Raw genomic sequence first — 22926 nt, 5'->3', positions numbered from 1 at the left:
TTGAGCATAAGCTTTCGTGAGTTACAGCTCACTTCATTGGATGCATTCAGTGTAGCTCACAAAAGCTTATGCTAAAATAAATTTGTTAGTCTCTAAGGTGCTACAAGTCCTCCTTTTCTTATTATGGAAGAAGTAGCTCTTAGGAATTTCTAAGTGAATGAGGAAAGGGCAGTGGGTTTGTGTGCCAGCTCAGGATAATGTTCTGTTTATAGCCAATGTGGGGAACAAAGTGTGGGGGGGAGAGTTGATTAAGTTGACAAAGGTTCTCAAGGCTGACAGAACTGGTGGAGCAGTTCCGGAATTATCAAAGTTTCCAAAGACAAGGATAGAAAAGTCAGGTGGAGTTATGGGGCTGGAGTTGGAGGTGGGGATGTCCCAGAGCTCAGGCTCCAGCCTGAGCCAGAATGTCTACACTACAATTAAACAGCCCCTTAGCCTGCGTCGGTCGGCATGGCCCAGTTGCGTGTTTTTAATTGCAGTGTGGAAATATTTTATAATAAATAAGGAAATATTTTAATTAAATTTAAACCTTAAATTTAATGTGATAGCAAAACAGGAGCTATTGGTCTCTGAATACACATGGAAACAGCATAATGTGGTCAAAATGATGGCATTAGGACAGCTTTTTGCATCTCCTGAAGAAAAAAAGAAATGGATGCTGTGGGAGGTGTAGAGGCTATGTTAATCAAGACTGGAGATGAGTTCTGTGGCTGTGTAGAAAATGGTGTTTTTTGGTTTTTGTTTTTGGTTTTTTAAATTTGTTGGATACTGCTTGCCTGGCTGCTCTGTGGGCATCAGAGTGGAAACAGTTGAAGACTGAAAGGGAGAATATTTGTTCAGCAATAACAGGCTGGAGGAGTGGAGAGTAGCACCAGCCCTGCTGGTACAATTTGTAATCTTAGTGCATTTTTTCCCAGATCTATTATGTTGTTCAAATCCCTGTTTTCCCTGTTGAATAAAAAAACTTCTTTGTTATAACTTCATTATTACGGGGGTGTTTGAATTGGTGTAAAAGGGGTAAACCTTGATCTTCAGGAAGGTAAAGGTCTTCTGACTGAGAAAAGGAACTATTGGTATGTGGAAAATATTTGAATTTAAGTTCTTTTAGTTTTTACACATTTATTATTCAACTGAATTACATTTATGCTGTTCCATGGTAGATATTTTTTAGTCTTTTGATACTCATGGTTTTAGGGCAAGTTAACCAGGCTAAATGAGACAGTAATAAATATGCCATTTCTCTTGGTTATATGTGAATATGGTGCACTAGGGCACAGACTTTGCTAGATAACATAATAGTAGGGGAAACTTGAGAATACTGATCTCCTCCTATATATATTTCTAAGAATATACCTCTAAAAGCACTTGTGATCCTGACCACATCTGATGCTGGAAAATCAGGATACCATTGCAGCCAACTCCTGAAGAATTTAAGCTTTCATAATTAATGAGCCTTACATTTTGTATTTCATCACTATTTTAATTGTGTTATGTTAACTTCTACAGTTGTAATAAAGATGTAGTTGAAAGCTACTAGTAGTGAAGAAATCGAGTGCTTTAATGCATAACCAGTGCATGTTTTATCCAGTATGTTATGGACACAGAACTGTTATTTCATCTTCACTTGCTTCAGTTGTTCATTATGGTAGACAACTTACTAAATGTTTGCCAGTGTGGTGGGGTTTCTCTAAAGTAGGGCTGTTGTTTAACAATGCGATTAATCAATAGAATACCAATTGAAATTTATTAAATATTTTGGATGTTTTTCTACATTTTCAAATATATTTCAATTACAACACAGAATACAAAATGCACACGGTCACTTTATATTATTATTTTTGATTACAAATATTTGCACTTTAAAAATGATAGAAAAAACAGTATTTTTCAATTCACCTCATACAAGTACTGTAGTGCTATCTCTTTTTGTGAAAGTGCAACTTACAAATATAGATTTTTGTTGTTGTTACATAACTGCACTTAAAAACAAAACAGTGTAAAACTTTAGAGCCTACAAGTCCACGCAGTCCTACTTCTTGTTCAGCGAATTGCTAAGAAAAGCAAGTTTGTTTACATTTACAGGAGATAATGTTGCCCATTTCTTATTTAGAATATCACCAGAAAGTGAGAACAGGCATTTACATGGGACTTTTGTAGCTGGCAGTGGAAGGTGTATTTATGTGCCAGATATGCTAAACCAGTGGTTCTCAAACTTTTGGACTGGTGATCCCTTTTACATTGCAAGCCTCTAAGCAACCCCCCTTGTATATTAAAAAGTGTTTTTAATTTATTTAACACCATTATAAATGCTGGATGTGAAGCGGGGTTTGGGGTGGAGGCTGACAGCTTGTGGACCCCCCTGCCCCATGTAATAACCTTGTGACCCCCTGTGGGGTCCCAACCCCCAGTTTCAGAACCCCTGTGCTTAACATTCGTATGCCCCTTCATGCTTCGACCACCCTTTCAGAGGACATGCTTCCATGCTGAGGATGCTTATTAAAAAAAAAAAAAAAAAAAGCGTTAATTACATTTGTGACTGAACTCCTTGGGAGAAAATTGTACGTCTCTGGCTCTGTTTTACTCACATTCTGCCATATATTTCATGTTATAGTAGTCTCGGATGATGAGTCGGCACACGTTCATTTTAAGAACACTTTTGCTGCAGATTTCACAAAATGCAAAGAAGGTATCAATGTGAGATTTCTGAAAATAGCTACAGCACTTGACCCAAGGTTTAAGAATCTGAAGTGCCTTCCAAAATCTGAGAGGGATGAGGTGTGCAGTATGCTTTTAAAAGTCTTAAAAGAGCAGCACTTTGATACGGATACAGAACCTGAACCACCAAAACGGAAAATCTGTTGCTTTTGGCATCTGACTCAGATGATGAAAACATGCGTTGGTCCACACTGCTTTGGATTGTTATCGAGCAAAACCCATCATCAGCATGGACGTATGTGCTCTGGAATAGTGGTTGAAGCATGAAGGGACATATGAATCTTTAGCGCATCTGGCAGATATCTTGCGATGCTGGCTACAACAGTGCCATGAGAACACCTGTTCTCACATTCAGGTGACATTATGAACAAGAAGCGGGCAGCATTATCTCTTGCAAATGCAAACAAACTTGTTTGTTTGAGTGATTGGCTGAACAAGAAGTAGGCTCTGAAGTTTTACATGGTTTTATTTTTGAATGCAGTTTTTTTATAGATAATTCTACATTTGTAAGTTCTATTTTCATGATAAAGAGATTGCACTACAGTGCTTGTATTGGGTGAATTGAAAAATACTATTTTTTATTGTGCAAATATTTTTAATAAAAAATAAATACAAAGTGAGCACTGTACACTTTGTATTCTAATTCAATATATTTGAAAATGTAGACAACATCCAAAAATATTTTATATATATATATTACTGATTGATCAAAATTAATTTTTTTTAATTGCTTGACAGCCCTACTCTAAAGTTTAAAGCTAGCCTGGTTCTGACAAGAACTTTTTAAAAATCTATCAAACCTTTATTTTACTGTTGGGTAGTAGTTTTAAATTACTTTAAAGAAGTGAACACATAAAATTAAAAATTAAGCCTGGATAAAGTCGTGTTTCCACTGTTTTATAAACTGGTAATTTTTAATCGTCAAAGCTTCTGGTTTAGAGCTTTCTTACTGTTGGAACCTTAAAGCTGAGGTTTTTGGCACAGTGCTGAAATTGAAGATTTGATCCTTAAACCTGTTGACTGCATAAATGAGTCTGAAAAGATCAGTTCAGTTACTGAAACAGACTAGAGAAGTCGGGTATTCTCTTAGTTCTTCCAGTTTAGTGGTAAAACAGGGTTTCTTTTGCACAAATGACTAAAATGGGGGAGCTTTTTTTTAAACTCATTGGACTAAATGGCAGGACTTTAATATATTGGTCAACATTAAGTTACAGCAGCCAGACTTTTAGAATCAAAATTGAATGGCATCTAAAATAAATGTGTTCAGATTTAATGTGTATGTTGTCAGAGTACAGAATATAGATGCACATATTTTTAGAACTGAACTGTGTGTGTCTTTGTGAATGTACATGCACTTGCACTTGTACTGATTTATATAGATTTTTTTTGTCTTGTATGTTTAGTATTATAAATTTTGCTAACTTTAAAAAAGATGGGAGGAATGGGTCAGTGGGAATTTTGCCTTGACTTCCTTGGGTGAAAAATTGAGTTCTGTGTGAAGTACAATTCAGATTGGAAGTTTTGCTCTCTACAGTTTTATGTAGAAGTCTTTTGCCCCTAAGTGTTGCATCTAAATATAAGCATGTCTTTAAAAAGCCTAACTTGTATAAAATGCTTTCCAGATCTCTGCTCTCGGAGGGGATGTTCACGGGAGCACATGTCTGAAAAATAGAGGTGGATTTAAATTGGGTGTTAATGTCTTTTAAGGAACCTCATCTTTTTAAAAAGATTGTGTTAGCATAATTTACTGACTCACTGTTACAAACTGATTTTTAAAATGATCATTTTATTTACTTGAATGCCTTTTTGCCAGTTGTTTTGAGGATAATTACAGGATATACAGCTTCTTCGTATCATATATACATACATACACACACACTAATGATGGAAAGGGGTGAAAAATAAATAATTAACTCCTACCTTCAAAAGTTCAGGTTTTAAAAAGAGTATTTTATTTATTAACATGTTATAAGTCAGGACTACAGGAGAAACTTTCATTAGTATAGTAATGTCATTAAGAGGTTTAGGGTGGGGTTTTTGCATTATTTCTATACTGGCTGAAGTTCTGTTCATTCTTGAACTTCATGGCCTGATATGATTATTGTGGGACAAGATACTAACAACCCTACCGTAGACACAGTTATACCAGTGTTGACACAGTTATATCAACATAAAAGTGCTTTTGCTGGTATATGGTTTTATTTGCTCACTGAACCAGTGTAAGTTATACTAGCAGAAGCACTTTTGTGTCGTCATAGATATACCAGCAAACTTATTCTAGCACAGAGCTGGCCATAGATCTTACCTGAGTTTCCAATCTTACTGCTGAAATGAGCTGCTTAATTTTTGTGCTGAATAAGGAGATCATAGAATTTTGTTTAAAACTTGGCATTCTTTGACTTGTTATGCTATATTGGCAGCCTTACAAAATCCTACTTGCCCAGCATGAATAACTCGTAGGCAGTTGAGAAAAGGTACCTGATAGTAAGAGTGGCCAGTAATTTTTGTATCTTCTGATAAACGTTTGTCTATTTTGTAAGGCCTCTACGTTGAAGTTTTTTGATAGGAAGGCATTTTGCAATACTATAAAGCGATGCTATCAACTTATAAATAATACCTGTATCTGAAAATTTGAACATGCTTTTGTAATGCTTAATATTACTAAAATTAAGAGATTGGGGGCCTGAGGAATGATTGGCAGGGTGACTTTAGATATCTGCAAGTGCATATATAGACACATATGCGCACACACTTAAGATTTCAGATTGATGGTGCACCTTGAGTCAGAGTAATTCACTTGCAACTATCCTACCTTATTTTATGTCAATTATATTAAAGTACTAAAACTATACTTCAGATTTGCCAGTAATTCTCTGTTTTCCCTTTCCAAGGTATTTAGTGGATAGTCGCTGGTTCAAACAATGGAAAAAATATGTTGGGTTTGACAGCTGGGACAAATACCAGATGGGAGATCAGAATGTGTACCCTGGTCCCATTGATAATTCTGGACTTCTCAAAGGTAACTTATTAATATTTACATGGAATAAAGATGTAAACTTAAGCTTTTAGTTCAGTAATCATTGTTCTCATTGATACAATTTTAATCTGTTGCAGTAATAAATCCCACTTTGTATTCCTTAAACAATTTTATATATGTATCTTTGGTAACTTTCAATTACAAAAACAATTTATCTTCATTAACATTTAGTTAATGTAAACATATTTTCTTCACAGACAGTGATGGGGTACCAATATTCTTAATGATTTATTACAGTTCATAAATTGGATTTTTAGAATACTAGCTATGGCCTCTGTTATAGTAATATCAGTATTTGATAACAGGCAAGGTTCTTTTGATTTTCTGTCTGATTAGCTTAAGGATAGCTTTGAATCAGCCACAGAAGTTGATGAACTCAGTGCAAGTTCACTAATATAAGCCCTTGTATGCATTCAGAAGTTGCACTGCTTCTCCATAAAACATTTTTAAACAAGTGCAAAATGCTGTGTGTACACTCTCTAATTTAATACAGGCTTATTTCATCTTGCTTAAATTGATTCCTAATTGATTAAGCAAAACTGAAGTGTTCACACATCTTTTTGCATTATTATAAACTAAATTGTGTTAAAATTTCACCTTGAGGCTATGTCTGCACTACATGCCACTGGCAGCAGCGTTTAGGATACATGTAACTACAAGCCTCTGTGAAAAGCCTGCTGCGTCCATACTGCAGTGTGTAGCTACACATGTCAGTGAAAGGCTCTGGCATGGAGGAGACATTACGGGAAAAGCTTTAGCAGCTCTCTGGTGCCAGAGCCTTTTACCCTGGCAAGGAACAATTGAGTCTTCCCAAGTGTTCCCTGAACTTCTCCCCCTCCAGAGCCTTTCCCCTCAGTGGGTAAAGGCTCCAGCAGTCGGGAGCTGGTGGACCCTTTTCCCTCTGCCTCTGTGGTGGGGACAGGCTCCAATGGCAGGGAGCTGGCACTGCCTTTCACCCCTGCCAGAGTCTTTCCATGCAGCGGGAAAGGCTCTGCAATGGAGAACTGCCCAGGCTTTTCCCCATTGCATCCTCTTGCCAGAATCTTTCCCTGTTGCAAGTGTCTTTTCTTGCACAGGGGAAAGGCTCCAGCTGTGGAGATGCAGCGGAACGCTATACCGCTAATAGCAGCAAAGGCAGGGAGGCATGGCTTGGGCGAATAGAGAGCCATGTAGGGTATGTACGTGAGTACATACCCACAACCTTCAGATTGTCTTTACTCACTTAAGCAATGCCTCACTGCTAGTTATACCTGTGCTAGGGGGTCTACATGCGTACTTATTCTACATGCTGTCAAAAGCAGTGCACAGTGTAGCAGTACCCTTAGTTAAACAGGTGCATCTTCCTCATATAAACAAGCCCTAAGACCTTATTGCAGTGACCTCTGAGCACATGAGCAAGATGCATTGTATGGTTTTCTGACTGTCTAAAGAAGTTTCCAAAATGAAAATGGGATAATTTAACATTCCTTTATCACTGCCTAAATTAGGATTAATTTAAAAAAAAAAAGTTTATAAAAACTCATACTATTACCACTATTACTGATGGTAGTAATTTCTGGTAGTATAAATTTATTGTCACTTTCAGTGGCTGCAGAAAAGTAAAGTGTAACCTGATAGTGAACTGTGATATTCCCTTCCCTGCCCCCAAAATACGTAATTATACGCAGTTACCTTTGCTTGGTAGGTTGTGTAATGTTAAAGATCCCCTTCTTCATAAGAAATATCATAACAGAGATCAGAACAATGGTAGGTCTAGATCCAGTGGTTCTCAACCAGGGGTCCGGGGCCCACGAGCAGGTTTCAGGGAGTCCGCCAAGCATGGCTGGTGTTAGACTCGCTAAGGTCCAGGGCAGAAAGCCAATGCCACTCAGGACTGCAGCTGGGGGCTCTGATCCCCATGATCTGGGGCTGAAGCCGAAGCCTAAGCAACTTAGCTTTGTGATGCCCCCTGTGGCATGGGGCTCTGGGCTGTTGCCCTGCTTGCTACCCCTAATGCCAGCCCAGACTTTTATATGCAGAAAAACAGTTGTTGTGGCACAGCTAGGCCATGGAGTTTTTATAGCGCCTCTCAGCCAGAGCCTGCACCTTGCACCCCCTCCCAACCCTCTGTCCCAGCCTGGAGCCCCTTCCTATTTATATTCAAATTCAAACGGCAGAAGTCGCATTAAAAGTATTGGCAAGTGGTAATAACTTTAATATGTTCCATTATTATTAGTTGATAAATTCTAACTCTACAAGTAGCTTTGTATGTGATGCGGCTCTCAAAATATTCTGGTCAAAGACAAAAACAAAAAAATAGCTCCTCTTCTTTGAAAGGTTGCTGATCCCTGGTGTAGATTTATGTGGTCCTGCTACAGCACAAGGGGCAGGACTTGATGACTTCTCAGGGTCCCTTCCAGCCCTACATTTCTATGATTCTATGTTTTCTCTAAAGCAGTTCTTCATAACTAATGCCTACTAAATACTACTTCATAACTAATGCCTACTCTGGTATTTTTTTCCATTAAATTTTTCTTACCAGTTAATTTTGGAGAGTTTTGCTGCATAAAATCTTATGAAAACATATATGAAAATTACATCCTGTCCTCTGGCTCCTGACAAGTAGCCATGTAATCTGTGGTGCTGCAAAAGTTGCATGCTACTTTTTGACCTTCTCAGAGCTGTCAGTGATGATCGCAAGGAGCACTCTCCCCCTGTCTGTGAACCAAAGGCAACACATTCTCTCTTTCTGTCACCTATATGTGCACATGCTGCAGAACTACTAGTGGGGTGGGGAGGATTGCTGCTTTTAGAATGAGGAAAGGTCTGTAGAAGGAGGCAAGGATGTATCTCCATTGTCCTTGTGATTGGAGCAGCAGGAATACCTCACTGCTCTCTTCCTTTTGAATTCTCTGTGCACTAATTGTCCCGTTGCTGGTATAAGCTACAGAGACTGAGTGCTTGTGGGGAAAGGAGTTTGCTGGAGCCTTGGAGAATTTTTTTTTTTTTTTTTAACTTCTGGGCAGGGTGTGTGATAACAGCTGAGATCCTGCTGGCTGTTTTCCAGTCTGCATCACTAGGCATCCTCACAGACACTGCTGTCAATCAGGAAATGAGACATAATTAAAACTTGTACTCAGAATTTATAATCAAAAGTTTCCTTTCCAGTGGACATCAGAGTAGAGCTTATTTAAACATTTTGAGTTTTTATTTTAAAAGAACTTTTTTTTTTAGGGGTGAGAGCATTTTAGGGGTGAGTGGCACTCTTGCCACCAGGAGAGGTGGCCCCGTAGATTCTTGCCACTGGGAAGCACTGCCGCCAAAAGAGGCGGTCCCATAAACTCTTGCTGTGGGGCAATACAGCTGTTGAAGTAAGAGCAGCTCACTGGACTCTTGCTGATGGTAGTTCTGCCACTGAAGTAAGTGGTCCGTCCCTGGGACCCCAGCTGACCCCCTGACAAGTGGATATATCATCTTTTTACAGACTAATTGGCACAAAAATATGCTACTTTATATTTGTAAGCAGAGAGACAAAACTTGAGATGATTATAAAAATACAATCTAAGTGAAAAATAAGCTAGAGGTTTTGATACTTATTGTGATGTGTGCTCCTTCTTCTCTCTATTTTTTGAGAGAAGTGTAACTTTTTCTCCATAAGATAACAAGAATTTTGTTTTAAATACAACTTCAAGGGAAAGGCAGACATGAGGAAGAATTAGATTTTTATGGACTCTTCCTCTCTCTCTCTGTGCACCCTGCTTTGGGTTAAAAGGACACCATGGGATGAACCATATTTCACAAAACCTAGTTTCCTCATCTGATTAGTATCTAGATTATTAAAGATGAGAATATTTAAATCTAATTTTATTGGTTTACTTTCTGCAGTACATTCAGATGAAGGGACATCACATCCTGACAGGTGTTTGTCTAACCTGCTCTTAAAAATCTCCAGTGATGGAGATTCCACAACCTCCCTAGGCAATTTGTTCCAGTGCTGAACCACCCTGACAGAAAGTTTTTCCTAATGTCTAACCTAAACCTCCCTTGCTGCATATTAAGCCCATTGCTTCTTGTCCTGTCCTCAGAGGTTAAGAAGAACAATTCTTCTCCCTCCCTAATAACAGCCTTTTATGTACTTGACGACTGTTATCGTGTCCACTCTCGGGCTTCTCTTTTCCAGAATAAACAAACTCAGTTTTTTCAATCTTCCCTCATAGGTCATGTTTTCTAGATCTTTAATCATTTTTGTTGCTTTTCTCTGGACTTTCTCCAATTTGTCCACCTCTTTCCCGAAATGCGGCGCCCAGAATGGGACACAGTACTCCAGTTGAGGCCTAATTAGTGCGGAGTAAAGTGGAAGAATTACTTCTCATGTCTTGCTTACAACACTCTTGCTTATACATCCCAGAATGATATTTGCTTTCTTTGCAACAGTGTTATACTGTTGGCTCATATTTATCTTATGGTCCACTATGACCCCCAGATATGGTCCCCTTTCCGCAGTACTCCTTCCTAGGCAGTCATCTCTCATTTTGTATGTGTGCAACTGATCGTTCCTTCCTAAATGGAGTACTTTGCATTTGTCCTTACTGAATTTCATTCATCCTATTTACTTCAGACCATTTCTCTAATTTGTCCAGATCATAGTTGAATTTTAATCCTATCCTCCAAAGCATTTGCAACCCCTCCCAGCTTGGTATCGTCCGCGAACTTTATAAATGTACTGTCTATACCATTATCTAAATCATTGATGAAAATATTGAGCAGAAACGGACCCAGAACTGATCCCTGCAAGATCCCACTTATGTCCCTCCAGCATGATTGTGAACCACTGATAACTACTCTCTGGGAATGGTTTGCCAACCAGTTTTGCACCCACCTTGTAGCTCCATCTAGGTTGCGTTTCCCTGTTTTGTTTATGAGAAGGTCATGTGAGACAGCATCAAAAGCTTTACTAAAGTCAAGTTATACCAAGTCTACTGCTTTTCCTTCCACCCTGAAGGCTGGTTACCCTGTCAAAGAAAGCTATCCGGTTCGTTTGGCACTATTTGTTTTTGACACATCCATGCTGACTGTTACTTATCACCTTATTATCTTGTATGTGTTTTCAAATAGATTCCTTAATTATTTGCTCCATTATCTTTCCGGGTACAGAAGTTAAGCTGACTGGTCTGTAATTCCCCAGGTTGTCCTTATTTCCCTTTTTATAGATGGGCACTATATTTGCCCTTTTCCAGTCATCTGGAATCTCTCCCGTCGTCCATGACTTTTCAAAGATAATCTCTAATGGCTCAGATATCTCCTCAGTTAGCTCCTTGAGACTTCTATGATGCATTTCATCAGGCCCTGGTGACTTGAAGACATCTAGCTTGGCTAAGTAATTTTTAACTTGTTCTTTTCCTATTTTAGCCTCTGATCCTACCTCCATTTTAACGGACATGCACTATGTTAGACATTCAATCACCACCAACCTTCTTGGTGAAAACCAAAACGAAGTCATTAAGTACCTCTGCCATTGCCACATTTTCTGTTCTCCCCCTCTTCCCCCATCATTGAGTAACGGGCCTATCCTGTCCTTGGTTTTCCTCTTGCTTCTAATGTATTTGTAGAATCTTATAATATAGCATGTAATATATAATGTCTAATATGTTTATTTGTAGATTGTATAATTTGATGATATTGCATGACATGTTTTAAATCAAAAGAAAACCCTTTCATAATTGAAATTTTAAAAAAAAATAATGGAACTTCCTTGCACATTTTCTTGCCTGGTGTCTCCTATATCTTCTGGTTGTTCTTTGACTGTTGGTCCCATATGTATTCCACTGTAGGTGCACATTTACTTCATGTGCCTGAGATGCAAGCTTTTCTATCATGGTGGGAGAATGAGTTGTGAGGGGATTTGTTAGGCTGGGGTGTCTCCCCTTCCCCTGCCCGCCCCGAATGAGCTCGAGGAACATGATCTCCACAGTACCTATCTAAGCCTGCTTGAACTGCGGGCAATATGCGAATCATTCAAGCATTTTCACCCCAACATTCAGCCCCTACATATTCAACTGATGTCAGACATATCAACAATGTTTTACACCAAGAAACAAGTGGGAGCAAGATCTGTTGAGGCTGTAAAACTTTGAAACTGGTGTATTTGCCACTGGATCACCCGGTTGGCAGTACATCTGCCAGATATGTACAACACATTTAGTTGACAGCCTTAGGAGATCCTTCTCTTAAAACCACAAATGGGAGCTACGTAATTCCATGGCCCAGCATGCATTTTGCCATTGGGAATCCCCATCCTGGGACTTTTTTGCATCCCAACAACAGGAAGTACACAGTCTACTGCTCCAGTGGGGTCAAGGGCAAGACTCCAGAGGAAATGTACTCCTAATTTTCTGGTCAAAGCAACTGCTGTATACCTTCCCATCAATTTTTATTAACATTAGGTTCTAAGGAAATCAGGGAGAATGGTACAGTGGTCATTCTTATTGCTATCAGATGGCCCAGGCAGTTGTGGTTCCCTAACTTTCTTCAGATGTCAATATACGCATACATCAGTTTCCAGACCTTTTGACCCAGGACAGAGGCAGAGTCAAGCATCCCAATCTGGCTTCCTTCTAACTGACGGCCTGTTTTCTGGTTGGGTGTCAAACCTAAAAAATGCATGCTCTGAAGTAATTCAGCCCATACATAACAATAGTAGAAAAGAGTCCACTAGAAAATGCCACACAGCCAAGTGCAAAAATGGTTTTCAGCATGGTCTTGACAGTCATCAGATAATGGCAGAGGACTCCAACATGCCCATTGTATTGGACCTCGGGGGTATCTCAACTGCCAAGAGAGCTATCAGCACCTGTCATGCTCTGATTGATGACTACTCTATCTTCATCCAGTTGATGACAGTATGTTTTTTTGGAAGGCCTGATTTCACAAGGCTAAAATTGCTCTGAGGCTACATCCTAAATTTACTCCTTAAATCATCTCTGATTTTCATCTGAATCAGGCAATCCATCTACCTATTTTCTTCCCAACAGCGCATGCCACTAATGAAAACCAAACACTTCACTCCCTGGACAGCCATTGAGTTGTGGCATTCTGCCTACAAAAAATAAGACCATTTAGGAAATTGTCTAGACTGCTGATGTCATTCACAGAACAAAGGACAAGGGAAGTAGTTTTCTCCCAAAGACTTGCCAAGTAGATTTTTAGGATGCATTCTATTGTGTACAAATTGACAGACACTCCTCCATCACAAGATAAGAATGCTCACTCTGCTAGAACCCCGGTGGCCTCTGTACTCTCCCTTGAAGGTGTTCCTATTGTTGAAATCTGTAAAGTGGCTACTTGGAGCTCAGGGCATACCTTTTTGAAGACATCATGAGTTAGTGTAAGCTTCTGCAGCTGATGCATTTTTTCTGTACAGAAGTACTCCAATAAGTAGTATCACAGAGGTCCTCGCTCCCTCCTCCTTGATGAGCGCTGCTTGTCAGTCACCCACAGTGGAATACATTCAGGGACCAACACTTGAAGAAAGTTGTACAGTACAGTACCTGGAGTTTTTCAAGGTGTGGTCCCTATCTGCATTCCACTACCTGCTCTCCTTCCTCTCTGCTTCCGATCTTTAGATATGATACATGGTAGAAAAGGAACTTGAGAGGCCATTGGTCCAGACTACCCCTTAGGCCCTTGGTTAGGAGCATGAGGAAGAGAAGGGCTCAAGCACAGACCAATGGACATGACTAGCAAAAATCTTCCAGTTTCGGGCACATGGAGCCACATGCTCACTCACAATGGAATACAGACAGGGACTACACATCTTGAAGAACACTAGTTACTGTATAAGGTAAGTAACTTCTCTTTTTCTAGGACTGCTTCATGTGTTGTGGATTTATTTTTTACAGTAAGAACATTACTGTATGTCAAAGTGCTATGTAGGATGCGTGCCATCTTGATGACTGTAAACTGAATGTCCAGAAAGGTTATGGATTTTATTTCCATTTCATTTAATAGAAATAAACTGCAGCAGTCCAACCATCCTTATATTGGAGACTTCATTGCTAAAATTCCCCCCCTTCCCCCTAAATGTTTATAAATTACATCTTGGTGCTTTAATTCAGTCATAATGTTATCATTATTTGGCTATTGAATTTCAAACACTAAGAAAAGAGTATATTTCTGAGAAACAGTTAATTATCACATTTTTGATTGGTATTTTCAGTATTAAGGTAGTGGTATATCAAAAACACCAGAGATAAAAATGGTGGTTTAAAAATCAATCTCTCTCTCTTCCTCACAGATGGGGACTCTCAGTCTCTCAAGGAGCATCTCATTGATGAGCTGGACTACATTCTTTTACCAACTGAAGGCTGGAATAAACTAGTTAGCTGGTACACACTGATGGAAGGTCAGGAGCCAATAGCACGCAAGGTACTCTCTAAACAAATTAAACATTGTGAAACTAAGATTATCCTGAATGTAGTCCTGCAGACGCTATTGGCCCTATTGAAATCAATTGGAGTTCTGCATATCGGGAGCTCACAAAGTCCTGTCCATGAAGAATATATCAACTTAATATTGTTTTAGTTAATACAGTCACTTATTTGGGCTTTTTTTAATATTCAGGTTTTAGGAATTGGCTCAATTAAAAAAAACAAAAAAACAACTTGAACAAAGCTGAAGAAGGATGGGTGATTTTTTTTTTTCAATTGAACTGAATCCTATTTTTCAAGAAAACCTTAAACTTTAGAGGCTGCTGAATCTCATTAGTGCAAATCTTGTAAGCTAGTTCTGAAAAATCTCAATTTTATCAACTATGGTGTACTTTTCACAACTGTAATATAAAAAAATCAGACAAGGTTAGCTTTTTATAGTTGTGAATTATGAAGTGTGAATCCAGTATTAATGAAGAACTGCTTCAGACCTAATAAAGTTGGCACCAGTAGATCACCTAATGATTCTTCCTACGTGGTAAATAAACTCATAATCTCTTCTATTCAGCAAATTGCTTTTAATGGTGTCCCAGTTTTTAGCACCAAAGCACTGTCCCGCTGCCAAAAATGAGGCCTTTGGTCCAGCTGAAGTTTTGAGCACATTAGTCAGGATATGCACACCCTGCCTCTGGGCCCTGACGTATCTGGGGACTGCTTGAGAGCTCATTCCTTAGGCACAGTCTGCCCAGAAAGACTTGGCACAAACCGCTCTTGTATGTACTTGTACACTATTGTTTTTCTTCCCATTTTATATAAAAGATAGCTACGGTGTGGTCCCTTCTAATTTTGAGATTACATTTGGATTTTCAGGACAGTGATTTTAAGACGTCCTATTCTGAACCAGTTATTTGAAGGTGTATTAATATCTTTGTTACTGTGACCATTTCCAAGTTGGCCAATATGAAATACCTTCATTTTATGGTAGTCATTGGTTATAATTCTAGTCTTGTTTCTGATGATAGCCTTCTATGGCTAAGGCTTAGACTTTTGGCACAGCAGGTACTCATCCTGACTTCAGTGAACACAGAATTTACCAGTCTATAATGCTGACAGCTCACCTTTCATGGGCAAGTGCCAGCTGGATCTGTAGAAGAAGGCTCACGCCTTCATGGATTCCTCTCTCTTTCGTGAGAGGCATAGAGCTCAAGAAATTAAAATTGTGGTATGTAATGGACTCAACATTTATTTATCATTACATGCTGCCTGTCCTATTATTTTGCTTTTATTTTATTTTTAAAGAAACATCCCTGGAACTTCAGTTTGTAAGAGTAAGAATACATCAGGATGGTTATTTTTCAAAGATAATTATTTACCCATAATTATTAGTGTTTGAACATATACATTTCAGCAGATAAACAGTTTCTCTCCTTCCTCCCTACTTTGCTAAAGGTTCTGTAATTTTGCATTGTTGTTCCCCCACCCCTTTCACCCATAACTATTAGGGGGGTGCTTAGAAGTAGCTGACCAACAGAGTACCAGGGATAACATGAGTGTCAAAGTAGAATAGCACAACTACACTCTTCCAGGACTATTAGGTTAGAGTTGCTCAAAGAGAGATTTTGCCAATATTCTCTCAAATATGTGGACCCATTAGTGGAAATCAGATTAAATGTATTTTCATGCAACAATTACAGATACATTTTCTCTCTATCTTAATCATTTCTCTCTTCCCCGCTGCCCCATCATTCGTTCGTTCATTTTTCTGTCCTGTTTCCTCTTTATTCATAGGAGTGGGTGGGTGAGATTCTGTGGCCTGCGCTGTTCAGGAGGTCGGACTAGATGATCAGAATGGTCCCTTCTGACCTTAGTATCTATGAATCTCTTCTTTCTGTAAGGGGTGGAGGTGCTTTTTCTTTGACCTCTGGGGAGCAGTCTCCCCATTTGACTGTTCACTTTTTTTATCCCCTATGCTTTGCAGCGATGTTCTTCACTGTTGTGAAACTTTTTGAGGCGGTGTACCTAAATTTAGATTATTATAGCAATGTACTAGGTTCTCGATGTTGCCTAGTGCAGCTCTTTGGATAATACAGCATGCTTTAATGTTGCCTTAATCGGAGGGCAAGCCGCACCAAAGCAAATCACAATTTACATCACTGCAGCCCTTGCATAGATACAAAAGCCCCAGTGTAGATAAGATCTTAAACTTGTGTTAAGATGCATTGTAGTTAAATGTGACACCAGTTGGTAGTTATTACGGCTCAAGGCTAATCGTTAAACACTGGGTGAATAGTTCATTGATGCATATTTTTCCTGTAATACTTGCTCTTAAGCAGGTTTCATACAGCAGATCCCTCCAAGTAATTATTTGGTGCCTTCTTTTTTACTGTATTTGTCTGATGTATCATATATCAGGCTGATGGCTATTTTCAGAACAGTCTACATGACTAAGTACTGCAGTTACACTTTGAAGGATCAAAAGGAAATATATTTAAGAGGTGACCATGAATATTTTTTCTGGATTTTACTTTGATTAATTTACATGTTTCCCTAGCTGCTTTATTGTTTGATAGTGGATATTGCAAAGTAAACATGTAAAGAACAAATTTTAAAATACCTTGCGTGGATGAAGCCAAAAACTAATACATCCACTACCAGAGCATAGATGAATGACTTGTTTGGCAGTTCTTGCTTATGTACAATATTTGTTTAAAAAGTTTTGTTATATAATATCCAGAATTGTTACTGTATTGTTATAGTAGTTCTTAGTTTTATTGGTAGTAAAAAATAGGAATTTTTAACTGTATGTCAAGGTTTAATGTATGGAACTAGAAAATTGCTTCTTATATTTCAAGGAACTAACTCAGACTAAACAGATTTTAAAACTGAAAAATTTCCAATTTTATTAATGTACATTTTGATTATATACACATATGCACGCTTGTATAATTAAATATATAATGTATAGTATTAACTTATGTACATATACAATTCAAAGAAAGAAATAGTTGTCAGAAAATTCAACTTTTTCAGATACTGAACGTTTTCTAAAAATGTTATACAAAAATTTTATTTCTGATATTTGGCATTTATAATTGGCTTAATATAATTTGAACCTTTTATGTTCACTGAATTTTTATTAGTTTCCTAAAGAGATTTCTAAGAACAAGTACATGTAAGTATGTATATCTAAATATATTTAGATTCATAGCAAACACTGATCTGTTGTTTTTGGTGTGTTTTCAGGTGGTTGAACAGGGTATGTTTGTTAAGCACTGCAAAGTAGAAGTATATCTAACAGAATTAAAGCTGTGTGAAAATGGAAATATGAACAATGTTGTGACACGAAGATTTAGTAAAGCTGATACGATAGGTATGCACCATTTTTCCATATTCTATAACTGTAAATAGCTGCATTTAATGGTATTTGAGAGTATGGCTTAGATTCTGAGTTTTAGGTATGTTTCATCTACAAATTTCACAAGGATGAAAAAATAGATGAACTGGAAGTATAATAGCAGTTCATTTTTTGCAAATTGTAACAAGATCAGGTTTGTTTGAGTCAAAAGTAGAATCTGATCACTCATCAAATGCTGTTTTTAACTATAATACAAATGGCTTTTACTTTTAAAAATGAAATTTGGCATTTTGCTAAATAAGATAAATAAGCAACTGAAGTAACTATGGAAACATTTTTATTTTTTGTCTTTATTGGATGACACAGTGCTGCTGCTTGATAATTTTCAGTGTGCAAAAATTATATAATGATACAGCACATTTATTTGTTTTAGCCGAGGCCTTGATGATGAATAGTGTCATGGTGATGGGAGGGAAAGATACACCAGCATGAGAATGTATTGATTATTTTTGAGACATTATTGGCTAAAGGTGGCTTCAGATGGGGAAAATTATGCCCATTTTTCTTTGATATATAAAGGAAAGCTGACTTTTTTTTTTATTTTTTTTTTTTTGTGGTGACAAGGTGGGTGAGGTGATACCTTCTATTGGACCAACTTTAGAGCTCATACAGTGTTCTTCTGCATGTCTGGGAAACTAACTTGGAGTGTCAGAGCCAAATAAAAGGTGGAACAGATTGTTTAGCATATGTAGCTAACACACATTTCAAGAGACCTTCAAGGTGAAATGGTCCATTAATGCTCCTCCAGTCATAGGGAGGAAAGGAAGGGGAGGGAAAGCTGTGGGGGATTGTTAGAAGGGGACAGATTGTTGTAATGAAACACAAATCCAGTTTCTCTATTCAGTCCATGATTTTTAGTGTCTAGCAAAGTTATGAATTCAAGTTCCTAGGCTCATCTTTTGAAAGTGTTGTGCTGGTTTCCTTTGGGGATAAGGACTGATAGGTGAGATATAGAGTGAGTGATCTGTGAAAAATGTTCACCCACAGGTGATGTGGTAACTTTTTTATGGTAACTTTTTGTGGGGTTTAATATAAAATCTATATCTCAGAGGTGGACAACCTACGGCCCACGGGACCATCCTGCCCTAAACTGTCAACCCACTTCTTTGCTCACTGTGCTACAGTGTTTTACTCTTGCTACTTAGTTCCCTGCTGTTGGCTGTGTGTAATATATATATTTATATATAGGCACACTATATATATTTCTAAATAGATTTTAGTCTTTAGGCTAGACAACCCCTGCACAGAGGCTCTAGCAATGTGGCAGAAGAAAAATCCCTGAGGTTCAAAACTGTCCCTGGTGGAAAGTATTAGTGCTACTTAATGATGGGCATGCCTGGTGCTTGTTTTGCCTAGGAGAAAGATGCATTCCAAAGCAATGTTTCATATATTGCTGCTCCTCCTAAGAACTGAGAAATCTAGAGCAGTGGCTCTCATCCTTTCCAGACTACTGTACCTCTTTCAAGAGTCTAATTTGTCTTGTGTACCCCCAAGTTTCACCTCACTTAAAAACTTACAAACCCAGACATAAAAATGCAAAAGTGTCACAGCATGCTATTACTGAAAAATTGCTTATTTTCTAATTTTTACAAAATAATTATACAGTAAATCAATTGGAATATAAATATTGTACTTACTTTTCAGTGTATAGCATACAGAGCAATATAAACAAATCATTGTCTATGAAATTTTAGTTTGTACGTACTTAGCCAGTGATTTTTATTAGCCTGTTGTAAAACTAGGCAAATAGCTAGATGAGTTGATGTACTCCCTGGAAGACCTATGAGTACCCCAGGGATACAAGTACCCCTGGTTGAGAACCACTGAACTAGAGAAACTACCTAAAGTTGTTGCCCCTCAAGCACTTAATGCAAACTTCCTCGGACACCAAAACGAAGGATGCTGCTACACAACAGTCCTCCAGGCTCCATCAGTTAAGAGGCCCTAGTCATCCACCTATGCTGCTCACTCTGTCTATCATGGACAGAAAGGAGAACCGCTCCAGAGATGACACAGGGCATAGGTTGCTTGGGCCAAAAGAGAGAGAGAGAGAGAGAGAGGTCCCTCAGGTGCCCCAGTCCCAACTAATAAGAAAGCATCAGCGGTACTCTCTAAAGCTTTTGACTGGGTTTCTCTCAGTGTAGATTCTTGCGCATCAACCTTGGCAGTGACTGTTTTGGTACTTGGAGATTCAGTACCCACTGCTTCCATATTGGTTTCCTTGAACGGTGTTCTTTGGTACACAGGGCCTGCTGTCTCTGAACTCTGTGCATGTACAGTACTGAGTGATTTAACTGTGGGTCCAGTGGGACAGCTCATGTTGTCTTGAGAAAGTGAGCATGGTGATATCTAAGCCCCACCTCTGAGTTATTGGTATACAGGTGAAGAAGATACTTCTGGTACTGATTTCATTCCCCTCAGAGGTGAGTCACTCCTAACAAAACAGTGCTCCCTCGGAGAATGTGTACTACCTCTCAGCCCCAATTATTAACTACTCACCCTTCTTTACACCCCACCCCCCAAGCATAATGGGAATCGGGAAGGATTCTAGAAGGGACAATAGGAAATGACCTGCAGCTCATAAGGAACATATACCTACCGACGCGTGCCCTACTGAATGCCCTAGTATGCAGCTGTATTCATACAAATCTGCACCATCTGTCATTCCAGAGTTAAATCCCTTTCTCCAAAGAGTCAGTATGGACCATCCCAGCCAGATCAACGAGTGCAGCCTGAGATCATGAAACGATAGGAGGAGGAAAGCAATGAAGAGAAATGACTGCAAGGGGAAGAACAGCTGGTCCCCACTGCAATCTCCTCATCCTCTCCTGTTGAGGGAGTAAATCTTTTTACTTCTGCCTCAGTAGATGATTTTATGGCATTCCAGACATCATCAAACACATGGCAGACACACTGGATATGCCGTAAGAAGAGGTGCAGGAGAAATCTCGCAAGCTTCTAAATATCCTGAACTCTTCCATTCCTGGTAGGCTTGCCACGACAATATATCAAAGACTGTGAAAGCCTGCAAAAGATGTGTGGTATACACCACAATCAATACAAGTACCAATACTGGCCACATCAAAGTAAGCAGGCACAGAAGGCATTAAGTTCTTTCTAAAGGATCTGAATACTTTTATTTCGCACCCAGGAATGGGATCACTTGTAGTAATCACTGTCCAGGAAAAGTCAAAACAGGCACCTCCCAAATTCACACCCAGAAAGAAGGACTTGAAGTTCAACCTCTTCAGGCACAAGGTGCATTTATCGGTCAGCCTCCAGATGCATGTGGCTAATTATGAGGCCGCCCTCTCCAAATATAATTATACTCTATCTGGGATAAGTTGTCTCAGATTGTAAACGAGTTACCACAGGAACACTGAGAGGAACTAAAAACTAAAACCCTCATGACTGAGGGGCAGTTGATATCTTGTACTTCCCTGCAGTTTGTGCTTCGATGTGTCTGACAGTGTGGCATGTACTACTGCCACAGCGGGGTGGTAATGAGAAAGTCTTTCTCGGTTTGCAAAGAAGTCAAAAACACAACTGAGATCCTTTCCTTTGAGAGCAATGAACTTTTAGTTCTAAAATGGGTCTCCGTTCACTAAAGTACTCTAGGGTGACTCTTCATTCATTGGGTCTGTACATTCCAGCCTCAAGAAGGAAACAAGCAATCTGGGCCTTCAACTACATAGCCGGTGTGACATCAGTGTCAAGAGCTGGCAGAACCTCTTGAGGATGTTTTCTCTATATTCTTTGCCCCAACCCTTTTGGCAACTGCTGCTTTTATTTTTGAGAAGCCTGGACTGTGATCACCTTGGACCAGTGAATCCTGGAAATTGTAAACAAGAGGTAATCTATTCAGTTCCAGTCTCTTCCTACTCCTTACTTTTTTTCCCTGTTCCTTTTCAGGAAATCTTCTTAAAAAAAGAAGTGGACTCCCTTCTGTGACTTGGAGCAGTGAAGGAGGAATCCTCAGTGTGCAGGGGATTTTATTCCAATTATTTTTCTCTTACCAAAGAAGAAAAGAGTTGGCATCCCATTCTGGACCTTTTTCTCAACAAATCAGTCTCTCTCTCAATTTCAGGATGGTGACTCTGACCTCCATAATTCTTTTGTTAGATTCTCAAGACTGGTTCGCAGATCTTGACCTGCACAATGCCTGCTTTCACATATCCGTTCATCTGGCTAACCATAAATAGCTCTGATTCCCAATAGGAATATCTCACTGCCAGTATGATGTCCTGTCTTTTAGTCTTGACACAACCCTGAGATTTCTTCAAGTGCTTGGCAGGTGTGGCAGCTCATCGAAGGAGACAAGAAATCCAGGATTACCCATATCTAGACAATTGGCTGATCCAAGGAAAATCACTGCAAACGGTGACTGACACAATTCAAATACCTTTAAAGCACTTCTCCACTCTGGGCCTCAAAGTTGGCAGAGAAAAATCAGCACTTATATTTACTCAGAATCAAAACATAGGATTCATAGGTTTCAGAGTAGCAGCCGTCTTAGTCTGTATTTGCAAAAAGAAAAGGAGTACTTGTGGCACCTTAGAGACTAACAAATTTATTAGAGCATAAGCTTTCGTGAGCGACAGCTCATTTCATCGGATGCATTTGGTGGAAAAAACAGAGGGGAGATTGATATATACATACACACACACAGAGAACATGAAACAATAGAGTTCATAGAAGCTACAGTAGATTTCAGATCAGCAAAAGTTTACCTGCTACAAGAAAGATTCCAAACAATAATGAACCTCCTCAACCAACGTCAAGCTTACCTAAGGATATAAGTGAGAATATACCTCAGACTCTTGGGACCCATGGCCTCATGTGCCTACATGACACAGTTTGCTAGACTTCACCTACACTTCATGCAAGGATGGATGAAATCAGTGCATCTATCCAGCAGACTCTGCATAGACATATGATGGTCACTAGTCCTGCAAGAAGTGCTTTCATTATTATTTCAGTGGAAATGCACTCTTCAAGTATGCAATGTTTGACCCTTCTCTGCATCTCTACCTACCAATTCTCTGGTGACACACCTCCACTCTGAAGTGATAAGCTCATCTTAGACCATCTTCAGACTTGCGTCTGTGTGGTCCCTTCAGAAAGCTTATCTACATATAAACATTGCAGAGCTCAGATCTGTTGTCTAGCATGCCGTATCTGCCTTTTACTCCAGGGATACACAATCCAGATTCTGATTAACCATCATTATGTCAGCAGACTGGGAGGAGCCAAGTCATTTTTGCTATGTCAAGAAGCAATTTGACTTTGGAGTTGGTGTAGGTATTCCTAGTTCATACCACTGGCCCTGCATCTGCCAGGCATTCAGAACTCTC

The 22926-nt window shown here is 39.0% G+C and overlaps 1 protein-coding gene across 1 annotated transcript in view; it reads left to right on the top strand.

Moving 5' to 3' along the window:
- Positions 1-22926, top strand: part of USP15 (ubiquitin specific peptidase 15) — a 124104-nt gene that overhangs the window by 14263 nt on the left and 86915 nt on the right. The window contains 3 exon segments of the mRNA XM_038396941.2: positions 5607-5734; positions 14025-14155; positions 17401-17527. Of these exon segments, the coding sequence (XP_038252869.1) occupies positions 5607-5734; positions 14025-14155; positions 17401-17527 (386 nt within the window).

Source organism: Dermochelys coriacea, chromosome 1 (genome assembly GCF_009764565.3).
Source record: "Dermochelys coriacea isolate rDerCor1 chromosome 1, rDerCor1.pri.v4, whole genome shotgun sequence".
Taxonomy (NCBI): domain Eukaryota; kingdom Metazoa; phylum Chordata; order Testudines; family Dermochelyidae; genus Dermochelys; species Dermochelys coriacea.
The sequence above is the reverse complement of the archived record's forward strand: the minus strand, read 5'-3'. Positions and strand labels throughout refer to the sequence as shown.